At 37.8% G+C, this 17,557-nt stretch overlaps 1 protein-coding gene across 6 annotated transcripts in view; it reads left to right on the plus strand.

Moving 5' to 3' along the window:
* Window positions 1-17,557, plus strand: part of Fxr1 (fragile X mental retardation, autosomal homolog 1) — a 62,365-nt gene that overhangs the window by 8,620 nt on the left and 36,188 nt on the right. For all 6 annotated transcript variants that reach the window (XM_005383063.2, XM_005383064.2, XM_005383065.2 and 3 more), the window contains exons 2-3: window positions 11,169-11,221; window positions 13,323-13,416. In XM_005383063.2, the coding sequence (XP_005383120.1) occupies window positions 11,169-11,221; window positions 13,323-13,416 (147 nt within the window). The remainder of the gene's footprint in view (window positions 1-11,168; window positions 11,222-13,322; window positions 13,417-17,557) is intronic.

Here is a 17,557-nt window from a genome sequence, read left to right on the forward strand (position 1 = left end):
AAAATTAGAAAGCAGTTAGGATGTATGTAGCTTTGTGGTAGAGCAAGCACTCCTAGGTTCTGTCCCCCTTATATTACTAAATAAATACATAGCTTTGTACTTAGCTAATAGGAACAAACAGGGCCCGTGATGGCTTTTCTAGGCTGAAATTTTCTAGAGCTAGGTTTTGAAAAGATTAGCTGGAACAAAACAAAATTAAGCAATGTAAGCCAGACATTGCTTTGTTAATCTGAACATTACAGATACATATGTATTAAATATATACATATATTAACAGTCTGTTTCTTTACATTAAAGAGGGTAAAAGCCATGGTTAAAATAGAACTATTTCAATTTCAGATTTAGCAAGTTTCTCACCTGGGAGACTAGGGCAGGAGGATCACCGTGAGTTCCAGGCCAGCCTTGTGAGTTCAAGGTCAGCCTGAACTGCATAGTGAAACCCTACCTCCAAATAAACAAACAAAAAACAAATTTCTGTCCTCATTGCTAGCTAACTAGTTACTTATTTTTAGGACAATGTATGGTATTACTTCTTGTCTGGAATACTCTAGCCTCAACATTTTATGGGAGTATGAATAGAGAGAGGTTTTTCTAGTAATAACTGATGCGTTTTGTAGTTACTGTTGGCAAAGGAATATTTGCTTTTAGTATTTGTTAAGGATTATGAACTTCATGTTTCAGGCTTCTCTGTCCCCCTTAATCAGGCTAATTAATGATAAACAATTATTTCTTTTTTCATGATTATTTGTTTTAAAGTTTTTTCAGCCTTTTTTTTTTTTTTTTGAGACAGGGTCTCACTATGTAGTTCAAGCTGATTTTGAGCTTACCTTGTAGCCCAGGGTGGCTTTGAACTGCAATCCTGCCCCAGCCTCCTGAGTAAGTGCTGGGATTACAGGGATGTGCCACCACGCCTGGCTTTTTCAGGTTATTTTATTGTCTTTTTGAGACAGTGTCTCGCTGTGCAGTTCAGGCTGGCCTTGAGCTCACTTTGTAGCCCGGGCTGGTCTCTAACTCGCAATAATCCTCCTGCCTCAGCCTCCTGAGTGCTGGGATTACAAGTGTGCACCACCATGCCTGGCCTCAGGTTATTTTAAAGAGTTAACATTTTCTTGTATCTTGATTGGTGTAGTTAGTATATAGGAGTCATATATCTATGACTGAATGAATATATCTAATTCTTCACTTCTGGATACTAATCATATTGTCTTAGTGACCCTATATATACAGAATTACTATATCCTTTTCAGATTCTGATTCAAACTGAACCTAAATTTTTTTTTTTTTGAAGTACCACAAGTTGTGTGGTACTTTTGTTCAGGTTTAGAGATCGTCCCAAAACTTTGTTCCATATATTTCTTCTTTGCAATGCAAAAGTTAGAATAGTTTTGGGAGGCTATTTGGAATCATGGAATCATTCCGTTTCAAGAGCTGTTGGATATTATAAACATATAAAATTAATGAGCTGAGGACGTTACTAGCATGAAAGTAGTAGATGTTTGTGGATTGTTATGAAATATTCTCTAATTTAAAATTCAGAACAGTTAAATAACTATAATAGAATGGTGAGAGCTTGCTTTCAATGATTTTTTGCTTATTAGAATTTTTTACCATGCGATGATAAACATAATTAGTAAATTTGTGGACGTTTTTGTAGAACATCTGTTGATTTGAAATAATTTTTCATTTTGTAGATTTAGTTACGTAGGTCTTACGGGTACATTGTAGAAGGTTTTTTTTTTTTTTTTTTTTTGAATCTGAGTTTCACTGTGTTAGCCTGGGCTGGACTCCTTAACTTAAGCAGATCCTTTTCCCTCAGTCTTCTCAATAGCTAGTACAGGATACACAACCATGCCCATCTAAGAAAGTTTTGATTGCAGTAGTAGCGTTGAGTGTTTGGTGCTTGTTATCAGATTGCAACTAAGACTTTTAGGTGCTGTAAAAATCTAACGTTTCTTCTTTAGAAAGTAGAAGTTGAATGTCTTAGAAAAAATAAAATTTCAAACATGTTATGGTGCTGTGTACATGTGCCAGAGAGGCCATTTAGCAAAGTGTTCAGCCAGATGTGTAGGGCGGTCGTGAGACATGGTCTTGCTTTGTTGCCCAAGCTAGTCTCAAATTTGGATTCTTCCTGTCTCAAAGCCTCCTGAGAGTATTGGGACTATAATTGTGCACCACCACGTCCAGCTCAACATTTTGTTTCTAGAAAATGCATTTTACACATATTTGTGCATAATTTTGTACATGTATAGGTGTGATGTTCAATCTTGGTTTATTTTTACTTTTTTTTTGTGGTACTGAGGATTGAACCCAGTGCCTTCACACGGAGCTACATTCTGCAGACCCTTTTTAATTTTGAAACAGGATCTTGATAAGTTGCCCAGTTGCCCAGGTTGGGCTAGAACTTATGATGCTCCCACCCTAGCCACCCAGAGTACTGCTATTCCAGCTGTGCATCATTATGCCTGACTACAAACTTGGTTTATTGTGATATTTTTTCCCCATATATTTTTCTCCTGACTTGATCTTCTATTCCAGGTACCCTTATTTATACATGATTCCAGATTTCGCTTTCTGATCAAAGAACTATAGGTGCGCATTTATATACAAATGTAGGGTTTTTCATTATGCTCTAGAAAAAATACAGTCATCCACATCTTGACTGTTTTCATCTGGAGTATAATTTATTTGTAATGGCTACTTAATATTGCTTAAGAACATACCAAATTTAGGTGTTCCTCAGTTAATAGACACTGTATTCTTTCTCTTTTTTCTTCTTTTGTTGCTCCACATTTGTGTTTCCAGTGGATAAATTTCAAAGAATAAGGTAGCTTTGAGGAAGAGTATTTTTTATTTTTATTTTTATCTTTTGTCTTTTTGAGGCAGGGTCTCGCTGTGCAGTTCAGGCTGGTCTTGAGCTCACTTTGTAGCTCAGGCTGGTCTTGAACTCTTGATCATCCTCCTGCCTTAGCCTCCCAAGTGCTGGGATTACAGGTGTGCACCACCACGCCTGGCTATGAGGAAGGGTATTTTTTTAAAAACTCTAATGTTAACAGGTTATTTTCCAGAATGGCTTACTACTTTGTGTATGCTTCATCAAAAGAAGATAACTTTTACCTTTATGTTTACCCCAGAAATTGGTATTACAATTTTTAATTTTTGTCAGTTTCTTATATGTAAAGGACAGATATCTCACTGGAATTCTGATTTACGGATCCTGTGTGAGAATTTTAATGCTTTGCCCTTTTAATTTGCTCTCATGAATTGCCCTGTCTTTTTTTTTTTTGTAACGGGTATCGAACTTGGGTTCTCGTGCTTGCTAGACAGGCTCAATTCCCCTGAGCTATATTTCTGGCCCCTTGCCCTGTCTTTTTGCCTTTTTTTTGTTTGTTTGTTTTTATACAGAGTCTCACTATGTAGTTCAGGATGGCCTTGAACTCACTATGTAGTACACTCTGATCTCAAACTCTTGGCTATTCTCCTGCCTCAGCCTCCCAAGTGCTGGGATTACAGGTGTGCGCCACCACACCTGGATTTTGCCTGCTTTTCTGTTGGGGTTTGCTTCTTAGTTTTTGAGATATCTTTGTTGTTGTGAATATTCACCCTTTGACTTAATATAAGTGTCTTCTCCCCTTATTTTGTCTTTTTTTTTTTGGTCTTTTTGAGACAGGGCCTCACTCTGCACTTCAGGCTGGCCTTGAGTTCACTTTGTAGCCCAGGCTGCTCTCGAAGTTGAGGTGATCGTCTTGCCTCAGTGTCCTGATTGCTGGGATTAGTCACTTTCTTTCTTGTATCCCTGACTCTGGAGGAATTTTTTTTTTTTTCACATACTATTAAACTTTTTTTTCTCCTATTAAGGTTTCTGGATTTCTATTACTGGTTTAGACAGCCTGCGGCCAGATTGTAATTTTTATATTATTTTGCAGTGTTTTATTTACTTTTACATTTAAATATTTACCACATTGAGAATTATTTTGGTCTTCATGTAGATAGTTATGCCATCATATATTAAATAATAATTCATCTTTTTGGTGAATCCGTGCCGCTCTCCCCCAGTGAGGTACTTGCTCTCCTTACCTGTATTTTACTAATTTCTAGGATTGGGATGAGGGGGTGGTATCTGGCATCCAGGAGGGCTGAGTTTCATTTGGAATTGAAGGTCTTCTGAGGATTCAGAAAGTCTGCTGCTACTCTGGGAAGAGTCACAAAGAGACCCTTAAAAGGAAACACTGTGTTTTGCTTTTGGAAAATAAAGCCCCGTTTCTTGCTTTCTCTGTAATAGAGATTAAACCCAGGGCCCTTGCACTGAGTTATATTCCTAGCCACCCTTTTCCCCTGTATTTTTATTTTGAGACAAGGTCTGGCTGAGTTTCTAGGCTCACGCTTTAGATCCTCCTGCCTCAGCCTTCCAGAGTGCTGGGATTATACGTATGTACCACTACTCTACCTCGTATCTTGTCTTGTTTTGTCTTCCAACAACATTAGTGGAATCTGAGACATACTGATTGTGAAACCATTATATTGCAGTCCTTTCAGGAAAGTTTTTTCTTTGCCTTTATAAAGATTTTTTTTAAAAAAAAATCTTAACTATATAGTCTAGAAACAAAATGTTTTATTATAAATTTTTAAAATTACATGACATAAAAGCTACTACAAGATTCAGGGTATTGGTAAGTTCTCCTGGCACACACTTGAGATGTTTTGAGTTCCTCAAAGTTCCCTAGTTGAAGAAGTGTCAGCTCCTTTTGTTTGCAAATTGAGAAACACTTTTTTTAAAAATATAAAATTGCATAGGGTAATGATGATCAGCCAAATGTGGGAGACATTCAGCCGTCTTTTCTCAGTCTGTTTCCTGTCTGTGCAACCATTTCTTTTAAATTCACTCATCTTGGCACATAGGTAATACTGTGTATAAGAGATGTTAATTCAGTACACACAGTGAATGCCTTACTGCATTGGTCTTTATAGATGTATGTTTATAAAACAATTTGCTTAATGAATTTCTGGTTTTTTTGCTGGGCGTGATGGGCCACACCTGTAATCCCAGTACTTGGGAGGCTGAGGCAGGAGGATCGTTGCGAGTTCTAGACCAGCCTGGGCTACACAGTGAGCTCGAGGCCAGCCTGAACTGCATAGCGAGACCTTGTCTCAAAAAAACCAAAAAAAATATTTTTTTTTGTCTTTTTGAGACAGGGTCTCGCTATGCAGTTGAGGTGGCCTCGAGCTCACTGTGTAACCCAGGCTGGACTTCAGTTTGCAGCAATCCTCCTGTCAGCCTCCTAAGCACTGGGATTATGGGCATGCACCACCACACCTTGGCACCACCATGCCTGGCTAATTTTTTCATGTAAAAAATTGTGAAATGGATCACACAGACAAAATCTGCGAGTTTTGATTCTGGTGCTTTCTTGATGTTTTCAGGAGGTGTCAAAGGAATAACAGGTGGACATTTGTTTGATTAGACACATCAGTCATGAGTAGAGATATCTGAATATTTATATCTTGACTGCCATGTGGCTGTCAGGTCTTCTAAGATGTCAATTGCAAGAACCATCCTGATTTCAGAGATGTTAAATTGTTAGAATTTGGGCTGAGAAACCAGGTGTGGTGGCATACAGTTGTAATCCTAGCTGTTCAAGAGGCTGAGGTGGAAGGATCTCAAGTTTGAGTCTAGTTTGGGCAATTTAGCAAGACCTTGTTTCAAAATAATAAGGGGTGGGGCTGTAGCTCAGTGGTACTAAGTTCAGCCCCCATCCTCAAAGAATTGGGGTTAGGAAGATTGACTAGGGATAGGAGAAGCAGCAATAAAATAAACTGATAATTGATCAAGGGATACCAAAAGATAATCAGATATATTGTGGTTGGGGCTGTTCATGAGAAATTAAAAACTCGAAGTAGTGATTTTGCATAAATTATTCCAGTAAGTTTTCTGTTTTCATGGGTTATATTTTTATAATTAGATTTAGCTTCAGCATTAATTTTTAACTGATGTGGTCAGATTGAAAATGGACATTTAGTCAGAGGAAAAGCTCTACAGCTCTACCGCATCTAACAAATCTAAGCCTAGTACCTCTAGTAGAAAATTAATTTATTTTAATAACTTTATTTTTATTTTTTATTATTTTATTTTTTTGGTACCAGAATCGAACTTCCGACCTTGCGCTTGCCAGGCAGACACTGTGCTACTGAGCTATATCCCCAGGCCTTCAAGTTTATTTTTTTTAATTTTATTTTATTTTATTTTTTTGTCTTTGAGACAGGATCTCTCTCTGCAGTTCAGGCTGGCCTTGAGCTCACTTTGTAGCCCAGGCTGGTCTTGAACTCACAAAGATCCTCCTGCCTCAGCTTCTCAAGTGCTGGGATTACAGGCATGCACCACCACGCCTGGCTTTTTTATTTTATTATAAAGAGAGTAGTAAGTGAGAAACAAACAAAAAAATAGAACAGTAGCAGCATCCCAGTATCACAAACAAACAAATCAAAGCAAGAACATTCAAAGTGATACAGGGTCTCAAGACAAAATAATCTGAATCAACAGTGGTTGTTATATATCGCTGTCCTCAACTACATTGCTCAGATTACCAGATGTAAGAGTGAAAGATTGCTCAAACCATTATAGAGAATAAGAAAATAATTCTTTGATAAAACAGTAGAGATAATACAGAGTTTCACCAGACAAGATGATAAAAGTTCACCATTGTAATTCCATTGCATATTGTTACCTTCACATCAGTTGCTCAGACCACCAGACACAAGCATGCAAAGTTGATCAGAACATAAAAAATTGTAAGCATTAACGGTTCAGTACACCATCAGACATCAGCAATACAGTTATTGCAGCTATTCATATATATATATATTTATATTTTGCCTGCCTTCTTTCTTTTTTCTTCTTTCCCTCATCCCAGTCGTTCCTTCCTTTGAGCAATTTCTTTCCCTTTCCTATCATCTATTGTACGTTTAGAGTTTTACCTAGTCTTTCAAGTTCCTACACCACGCAGACAATATGATGTTTACACATGTGGGTCCAGTTATTTCACTTATGAGTATGGTCTGTAGTTGCGTCATTTACCTACAAAAGCCTCAAGTTTATCTTTTTTAATAGCTGAGTAATACTCCATTGTGTAAAAATACCACCTTTTTTATCCATTCCTCAGTGGATGGGCATCTGGGTTGTTTCCAAGGTTTAGCTATAATAAATTGTGCTGCTATAAACACGGGTGCACATATATCGCTGTGCTATGATGTCTTTAGTTCTTCTGGGAAAATAGCCAGAAGGGGAGTAGCTGGGTTAAATGGGACTTCCAATCCTAGCTTTGTGAGGAATCTCCAAACTGATTTCCACAGGTTTCACCAGTCTACCCACCAGCAGTGGAGTAGGGCTCCTTTCTCCCCACAGCCTCTCCAGCTCAATCAACCTCTCCGGTTAATTTTTTTGATGGTAGCCATTCTTTCTGGGGTGAGATGAAAAGTTTTTGCACATCTAAAGAAATCACAGAAAAGTAAAAAAAAAACAAAAACGCACAAATTGGGAAAAAATTTTAGCCAGCTGCCCCTCAGACAAAGGACTTCTATGGTGGATATATAAAGCATTAAAAAAAAAATCAGGCCCCCCAGATTCAAAGACCCAATCCAAAAATGGGCATCTGAGATGAATACACACTTCTCTAATGAATAGGTAGTAATGGCGAATAAATACACGAAAAAATGTTCAACGCCATTAGTCATTCGAGAAATGCAAATTAAAACAACACTGAGATTCCATCTCGCCAGGGTCCAGACCAGCGTAGGGGAAATAGTGAGACTGTTTTAGAACAGAACAAAAAACAAAACAAACCTTAAAGCTTTAGGCTGTAAATCTTGAAATCTTGGATTTTGCTTTTAGGTTTCCGTTCAGAATCTTAGAAATTATGAAAGGTACTTTATTTACCCTACTGACTGCTGTTACCATATTTAATATTGCCATGTTTCATAACGATGAAAAGAACACAGGAAAAAGCCTTTAGACTAGTACTTACAACTTCCTGTACAGTGAAACTTTGCTTGACTTTCTTTCTCTCTCTCTCTCTTTTTTTTTTTTTTTTTTTTTGCCTTTTTGAGACATGGTCTCACTATGCAGTTCAGGCTGACCTTGAGCTCACTTTGTAGCCCAGGCTGGCCTCGAACTTGAAATGATCCTCCTGCCTCAGCCTCCTGAGTGCTGGGATTACAGGTGTGCGCCACCATGCCTGGCGACTTTCTGTTTCACTTAAAGGATGTTTTTCTCCTTCCCATCAGGTTGGATGCCTGTTTTTTCTGTAACTTCAAAATATGCTACAAAATATCTATAAGTTAGGCAAATAATCTGTTTTTTTCAGAAGCTTTTTAAACTTTTACCTCAAAATTGCCAAGTAGATGATTAAAAAATAAGATTGAGATTTGTATGGCGATATTGCTCTATAAGACACAAAATGGGAGGAGAAATGTGAAGCATTTTAAAAGTTACATGTTAAAATTATATGTTCTCCAAGTTACCTTCTCATCCCTAGAATTTTTTTGTTTGTTTTTGGTACCAGGAATTGAACTCAGGACCTTGTGTTTGCCAGGCAGGCACTGTGCCACTGAGCTTTTTCCCTGGACCCTGAGAATATTATTAAAATGGGTATCTAGGTGTTGTCCCCTCTCATTTATTATCTTGGTTAAATTTTACTTGCTTATTGGTACTGAGGATTGAATCCAGGGCCTTTGCATTGAGGTAGGCCCCCCCCCGCAAAATAAGTTTTTTAAGACAGGGTCTTGCTAAGTTGGCTAGGCTGGGCTCAAACTTGTAACTGTCTTGTCTCAGGCTGTCAGAGTGTACCACCGCACCTGACTCCCTCTGTTCTTTTTTAAAAGTTTGTATGGAGTATTATTCATTATAGCTCATTTTTTGGGTACTACAAATTTATAAAACTGAGGCTTTGAGATTTTTGTTTGGTTTAGAAAGAGTCATTCTTAACTCAGGTTTTGTCATACTCTGGTTTCTCTTCAGATCGTGTAAGTCTTTCACCTTTTTACTCACGTTTTCTCTCAGAATTTTTGATTAAAAATGTTGAATCTAATGCACTGATTGGTTTTGATGAAGGACTCATTTTTATTTTTCCCAAGTATGTATTAGTCAAATATCCTAATGTCCCTTAAAAGTAATCCATTCCTGACTAGCTTGGGCCACAAAGTGAGCTCAAGGCCAGCCAGAACTGCATAGTGAGATCCTGCCAAAAAAAAAAAAAAAAGGTAATCCATTCCTTTCCTGTTTATAAAATTCTGAGTCTCACATATTATTGGAATCTGTGTTCTTTTCCTTTGAAGTGTCTTTTCTCCCCATTACCTTGATTACTTCAGTTTTAAAGTAAGTATAATATGGTAGGTATGGTATGGTCTTATTATGTGCCACCTCAGCCCCCAACTTAAAAGTCTATCCCCACTCCCCTCTTTTTCTTTCTCCTTTTCTCCCTTCCCTCCCCCCTCGCTCTCTTCCCCTCCCCTCTTCCTCCTCTCCCCTCTCATCTTTGACACAGTGTCTCACTTTGCAATTCAGTCTGGCCTTGAACTCACTTATTTAAGCCCAGGCTGGCTTGGAACTGGCAGTGATTCTCCTACCTGAACCTCCTGAGTGCTGGTCTTTCTTTCTTTTTTTGGCGGGTGGCGTTCTTTTTTGAGACAGGGTTTCACTATACAGCTCAGGCTGGCCTTCTAACTCATTTTGTAGCCCAGGGTGGTTTTGAACTCACAGTGATACTCCTACCTCATCCTCCTCTAAGTGCTGGGATTAAAGGCGTGCACCACCATTCCCTGCTTTCAGCTTTTGCTTTCGGCTTTTCTTCATTTTTCTTTGCAGTAATGGGGATTGAACCCAGGGACATCACACTGAGCTATATATCCCCAGCATTTTTTTTTTTTTTTGGAGACATGGTCTTAGTAAGTTCCCCAGGCTGGGCTCCAATTTGCTGTCATCCTGCCCTAGCAGGTATTACAGGAATGTACCACCATCCCCAGGTAAAAGTCTCTCTCTTGAATGCTTGTTTTCTGTTTTGTTGTTTGAGATAGATTTTACTCTGTTTTTGTTAAGATTCTTTTTTCCCTCAATAGCATATGTATACTCCCTCAGTATTTTAGTGGCATTTCATTGATCTGTTAACTTTTTTTTTTTTTTTTTTTTTTTTTTTTTGATCTGTTAACTTTAGGGGGTGTATGAGAGTTTTTACAGTATCAAAATCTAAACTATGATGTTTTACATTTTTAAAATTTTTATTTATTAGGGTTTCAAAAATTCCTGTACATAGGTCTTGCACATTTTTGAATTTTTTTAGTTACTGTTGTGAGACTATCTTTTGTTTGTTTCATTTTTATTTTTTACTTTATTTTCTTTGGTACTGGGAATTGAACTCAGGACCTTGGCAAACTCCGGTTTGAAGAACTGGAAAGTGTTAGTGAAAGCTGAAAATAGGAATACTTGCTGATGACAAGAGATGATTTACTAACATTTATGGGTTTGGTGATTCTTAGTTAAGTGTTTAAAACATGGGAAAGGTACAATATAGATGGATCGGTTGGTGACATCAATGTGAAAGTGCTGACCAAATGAATGTGCATTATACTAGAAATAGAGAAGCAGGCCAGAGTATCACTGCAGGGTGGTTAGACAGTCAACCTGAAGTGAGTGGCAGCTGTTTGATTTTTAGATTTTGGCAGAGAATGGAATAAAAAATGTTTCCAGAATTGTAAGGTAGAAGCTTAATTTAATGATGTATGATACGTATTAACTGTTAAAAGTTTTACATTCTTTACAGTTACAATCAGGGATGTGTAGGTGATAAAAGCTGGGATCAGTCCTGGCAGCCAGATTCTAGATCTTGAGCTGTTAGTCACAGCACTAAATACTGTCTCTCAGTTAATGCCTGTGATCCAGTAAAAATAAATGTGCACTTACTTTTGCAAATTTCAAGGTAGGTGATATATTGTATGCAAAATGAGGTTTAGAGAGTTAAATTCACAAGACTGTGTATCTCTCATGGTGGAGATGAGAAACAGTAATCTGTGTAATTTCAAACTTTGGATTCTTTCAGTATAGCATATTTATCTTTATCATATTTTAGTTACATGTAACATTTAACTTACTATTAATAAAGCTTTTAATGTTTTATTTCTTTCAGGGATTTATCAAAGATGTTCATGAAGACTCCCTCACAGTTGTTTTTGAAAATAAGTAAGTTATTTTTATTGACAGATGTTAATTTTAAAAGTTGTTAATGCTGTGGCGCAGACCTATAATCCCAGCACTTGGGAGGCTGAGGTAGGAGGATTGCTGGGAGTTCAAGGCCAGCCTGGGCTGCATAGTGAGTTCAAGATCAGTCTGAACTACGTAATGAGACACTGTCTCAAAAAAAAAAAAAAAAAAAAGATTGCTAGTGCTAAACTGTTTCTGGTCTTACTACTGTTGGTGAGAAAATGCTTTTGCTGTTGCATGGGACTCCTCTGGGTGTTTGATTGTCTTAAGAGTTCATATAAGTCCAGTTTTGATAACTCTTAATCTGTATTTCTCTCCTCAGTTTACTTATCACTCTTCTTTGCAAAAAACAAATATTAAGAAATACTTTCTTGGCTGAAATAGACGGCACAAATGACATTTTAATATGCTCAATTTTATTTATTTTTCATTAGTACATATTTGAATATGCTTTTTTTTTTTGGTCTTTTTTTTTTTTTTTTTTTGGAGACAGGGTCTCGCAATGCAGTTCAGGCTGGCCTTGAGCTCACTTTGTAGCCCAGGCTGGTCTCAAACTCACAGTGATCCTCCTGCCTCAGCCTCACCAGTGCTGGGATTACAGGTTTGCTCCACCACACCCAGGCTTATTTTGTTGTGAGACAGTATCCCACCGTGTAGTTCAGGCTGGCATGGCCTGGACTCACTGTGTACCCTAGACCAGCCGCAAACTTTCAGTGGTCCACCTGCTTCGGTCTCCTGAATATGTTTAATTTTTAAAATCCCAGAATGTTGAAATGCGACCAAAGTTACTAGGTTATCTTCTGATTGCCTGATACTAATTAATTAGAGCTAGTGTCAAAATTTTATGTAAGGGCTAGATGGTCTAAAAGCAGAAGGACAGTCAGTATACTAGGGTTGGGAAAGGATAATAAAAGAGCACAGTTTAATTGAAGGTCACAGAACTGTTCAACTTCCACATTTGAGCTGCTTCTGGAACTGCCTGAAAAGTTCTTTGCCAACAGCTGCTTCAGTGTAGAAACAAGTGTTGAGATGATTTGTCTTTAAGCAGCTGCCATTTAGATAGTAATGGTGAAAAGAAGCAGCCCACAATCATTTTACTTGTCACTTGCTGCTCTCCCCAGTACTGGCAGAGAGAAGCTGTGGGAGCATTTTATTTGTTAGTATAAATGGCTGAGAACTTAGAGTAAATGTATAAAATTTAATTTTATAAATTCAGGTTATAAAATGCAACAACTCATGTAAACAGATAAGTAGTTTAGTATTATTTATTACAAAAATTAAAGAAATTAAGCTTTTTTGTAAGGTCTAATTTATAATGTTTGTGTTTGTTGTAGGACAGTGACAGTAAAGCTTTGGTAATTCAGCTTTTCTTTTTTTTTTTTTTTTGAGACAGGGTCTTGCTATGCAGTTCAGGCTGGTCTTGAGCTCACTTTGTAGCCCAGGCTGGTCTCGAACTTGGAATGTTCCTTTTGCCTCAACCTGGGGTGCTGAGATTACAGGCATGTGCCACCACCGTGCCTGGCTTTAATTCAGCTATTTAAAGAATTGTTCCCCCTCTTGGTGTTAGGGATTAAACCCAGTGCCCCATATGCTAAATATGTGCTGTACCAGTGAGCCCCACCCTCAAACTGAATTGTATTTTTTTCTCTGACCGTGTATACTGTACAAAATTATGCAGTTTTTATTATTTTGAAATCTATGGAATTATGTTTCTTCACAAGTGATGTAGTTGTATTTGAGATACGTTGATTCTTCTACTTTTTGGGCATCTGTGTAAATGTTTATTTTGAACCTAAGTGAGTCATCACTGTAAACTTTCCTTTAATAGAACAATGTATGTACCAATCGTAGGATGATTAACTTGGAATGTGATATTGTGTTAATTGTTTATAAATATTACTAAGAGTTGTGCAGAATCTGTTCTACCTCAGTTTATTGAGGAAATTATAGTATTAAGCACACCAAATGATTAACTTAAAAAATATTTAGTACTAAGCATAGGCTATGTATATAGTTTCCATTTAAGGGGCTGTTAGAATAGTGTATCTTTACATTGTTAATTCCTTGTCTGATCTTTCAGTTGGCAACCAGAACGCCAGGTTCCATTTAATGAAGTTAGATTACCACCACCACCTGATATTAAAAAAGAAATTAGTGAAGGAGATGAAGTAGAGGTATGTGCTAAGTTTCTTTTTCTTATGGTACCTGTTTAAAACAAAAATTATGGGACAGGGCACTGGAGATTAAACCTAGGCCCTTGACACTGAGCTACAGCTTCAGTCCTTTTCTTGAGATGATTTCACTGAATCTAAGGTGCCCAGGGTGGGCCCTGGATTTGGGATCCCTCCTGTTTTAGCCTTGCAGAATGCTGGGATTACAGGGGTATGACACCATGCCTGGCTTGCTTTAAATAAATTTTCTTCTAGAAAATCTGTTCAGCTGGTAGAGAACATAATTCCTGTCTATTTGTGATGGCTAGGTAATGCAGAATTGCTTGAGATTTAGAGTCAACTAGATTCTTAGCTCTATTTTTTCCTTTGTGGGTTTGATGTCTTTTCACTAAAGTAAAGATTGATTAGGGATAATAGTGCATTTGGATTGATTTTAAAAGAATCTGACACAAATAATAAAAATATCTGATGCAGAATATGGTGTTAATCACTGTTTTTTGTCTTTGCAAGTTAGGACTAGTGATTTGGTTCGGTATCTGATAGTTATCATCTTATATTGTGGAGATTAGTAATCTGGTTCATACGTAATATGAAATATTATAATTAGCAAACTGCCTTGTAGAATATTCTGGAAAATTATAACCGTACAGAAAAGCAAAAAGAAAAAGAACACTGTTCAGCCACATTCTCACAGTGGGTTCCTATTTCACTGCTTCTCTTTATCTTGCTTTTTCATACTTAGTAGGTCTTGGGTATCTTGTCTTTAATGTTACCTGTTCATTAACATGCCTACTGTTATATAAGAAGAAAGTTAAAAATACTTCTTAGGTAGAAGTAGAATGATGAATGATAGGTATAGAACATTTTCTTTTTTTTTTTGATACTGGGAATCAAACTTGGGACCTTGTGCTTGCCAGGCAGGTGCTGTGCCTCTGAGCTGTCTCCATGGCCTTAGAACATTTTATTTTCATTTTAAGAAATTGGTACCGTTCTCCCAGATGCCCAATGTGCTATATAATTTTCACAGGAAGTTGATGGAAGAGATTTTTAAGTGTTTATATATACCTAATTTATATTGGGTAATGAAACTGGAACTGGTGGCATCGGAGAACCTCTTAACTGATGAAATAGGTGTCAGTAGCCATTTTTTTCTCCTGTTCTACTGAGGATCAAAGCCCAGGGCCCTATGTGTACTGGACAAGTGCTCTACCAATGAGCTATACCACCTTGCCCTAACTTAGTGCTTTTACAGTGTGTCCTCTGTTTCATTCACTGCTCTCTGGTGTTGACTTTTTTGTGCCAGTACTATGGTGGTTTTGTTACTGTGGCTTTGTAGTATAATCTGTTTTTGTTTTTATTTTCTATTAACTTTTTTATCAGTGCGTGCAGTGTATAATGATTGTATTTATTATGGTTATTTGTACATGATGGAGTACTACTCTACCATAGGGATAAACTTGAGGCATTCATAGATAAATGGACTAGACATTTCTAGACAGTTTTTTCTGCCAGTTTCATGTGTGTGTGTGTGTGTGTGTGTGTGTGTGTGTGTGTGTGTGTGTGTGTTTAAAGGCAGTGTCTCTATGTAGTGCAGGCTTGCCTTGAACTCAGTTATGTAGCCCAGGCTGGTCTTGAGCTCACAGTGATCCTGAGTGCTGGGAGTACAGGCCTGTGCCTGCACGCCTGGCCTCAGTTTTCTTTAATAAGGCTTTGAGTCTCTTAATTATTATATAGGAAGCCATATAATTTCATTACTTTTTTTTGTGAGGATAGCAAAAAGACATTGATTTATTTACAAAACTCATTTCTTTTATCACAGCTTTTTCTGGATTGTAGGCCCAATAAGAGCTTTGGGTTCAGAAATGTGCCAGAATTAGAAACGTGTGGGGGCCAGTTTTGGTAATAGTGCTTTTTATACTTTGTTTTCTCCTATCTCAGACACTTTACTGTGAGTCTCCTATTTATGGAAAAACTGCCTACTGATAGGCTGAAGATGTTACAGGTCCTTGAGCAGAAATGTTCAGCATTGTGTTTGTACTGTGTGTGTGGCCTGCCTCCTGATTTATGAACTAAAGGTGGTTATGATTGTTTTATTTTACTTAGTGCTTTATGATTCAGGCCTGAAAAGTTTTTCTCTGCACAATTTGGTGAATCATTATCAAAATTGAAGATATCCGGCTGGGCGTGGTGGTGCAAGCCTATAATCCCTGCACTCAGGAGGCTGAGGCAAGAGGATCCTTGCCAGTTTGAGACCAGACTGAACTGCATAGTGAGACCCTGTCTCAAAAGAAGACACACAAAAAAATTGAAGATATCATTAATTAATTAATTGTCTCTTTGTAAGAAGGCCCCTGTATTGGAAAAAAAAGAAATTAGCAGATTTTTTTTGCTAGCCATCATAGTTAACGTTTTCATGTTAAATTTTCCTGTGGTATAGATTGTAATACCTTCAGTAGCTGGATCAAAGGACATGGCTATCTTAAGATTTTGGTGGTAGGGTGGGGAAGTATCTCAGTTCTAGTGTGCTTGCCTAGCATGCATGAGGCCCTTTGTTTGATGTCCGACACCACTAAAACACTGCCAGAATTTGATAGTACAAAAATATACCACCTTGTCTTTCAAAAAAATGCTTCTTGAGTTGGGTGTGGTGACGGATGCATGTAATCCCAGCACCCAGGAGGTTGAGGCAGGAGAATCACCATGAGTTGAAGGCCAGCCTAGGCTACAGAGTGAATTTTAAGACCAGCCTGAACTGCATAGTGAAACCCTGTCTGAAAAAGACGAAAAAAAAAAGGTACAAAAATGCTTCTGGAAATTATCACTTCATAATTTTGCTGACATGCAAAAATACCTGTTCCATGTACATGGACTTACACAATTATGACCACTCTGTAAATGGTTTTTAATTTTTATTTTCCCCGGATGTGGGAGTACATGCCTGTAATCCCAGCACTTGGGAGGCTGAGGCAAGAGGATTGTTGCAACTTTGAGACCAGCGTGGGTTGCAAAGTGAGCTCAAGGCCAGCCTGAACTGCACAATGAGACCCTGCCTCAAAAAGACCCCCCGCAAAACAAAATTTTTTTTTAAAATTTTCATTAGAGTGTGTTTTCAGTACATAATGGTTGCATTCATTATGGGGAGTTGGTACTTGTACATAACACATCTTTTTATGTTCCCTTCCCTCCCCGCTCCCACTGTTGCAGTTTGTAAAGTTTTGTAAATCTAGTAGATAAAAGCCCATGTCTACTAAATTGTTTAATTAGTAATGACACGCAGCACTTTTCACTTAGTCCCTTGTTTTGCAACCGCGTTACCTTGGTTAAAGAGGGAAGGAAACTTTGGAAAAGTTAACCTTGCTGTAGAAAGCCTGCCACTTTGAAGATGGGAAAAGTGACTGGTTTGACTGTTAGTATTCCATTTAGAACTAAAATGGCCTGGAGCAGCTTTACACTGAGCTCATTAGGTATTGTTTTAGAGTTGAAGCACATGAAGCTTCTATTTTGGTAAGTCAGGAGTGGTTGAATGTTGACAATTTCATAGTTTATCCTCAGATTTTATGAAGTTAAAAGTATATTGGCTGCTTGAATATTAGATTAGCTTTTATAGCCAGCTTGATAGACATAAATGAAGCTAAAGCACATAAATTAATGTTATAGTCTAATAGTGGCGTCAAGGTTTTACATGATTTATAGTAGAAAGTTGATTTTTTTTTTTTTTTTTTCCGGTCTTTTTGAGACAAGGTCTTGCTTTGCAGTTCAGTGTGGCTTTGAGCTCACTTGGTAACCAAGGCTGGCTCACACTTGGAGCTATCCTCCTGCCCAGCCTCCGAGTGCTGAGATTACAGGTGTGCGCCACCATGCCGGGCTAGAAAGTTGATTGTGAAAAGGTTTGGATGGGTGTGGTGGCACATTTATATCCCAGCTAATAGGGAGGCTGAAGTAGGAAAACCACAATTTCAAGGCCATCCTGGACAACTTAGTGAGAGACTGTCTCAATGAAAACAAGTCTGGTGATGGTGTAGCACAGTGATAGAGCACGCCTTGGTTTAGTATTCTGGGCCATTTCAAGGGCTGTAGAAATTTCCCACAACCAAGTGATTTCACATTCATTTTCTTTTTTTTTTTTTTTTTTTTTTTGGTTTTT

This window comes from Chinchilla lanigera, unplaced genomic scaffold (genome assembly GCF_000276665.1).
Source record: "Chinchilla lanigera isolate Chin_1 unplaced genomic scaffold, ChiLan1.0 scaffold00019, whole genome shotgun sequence".
In the NCBI taxonomy this organism is placed as follows: domain Eukaryota; kingdom Metazoa; phylum Chordata; class Mammalia; order Rodentia; family Chinchillidae; genus Chinchilla; species Chinchilla lanigera.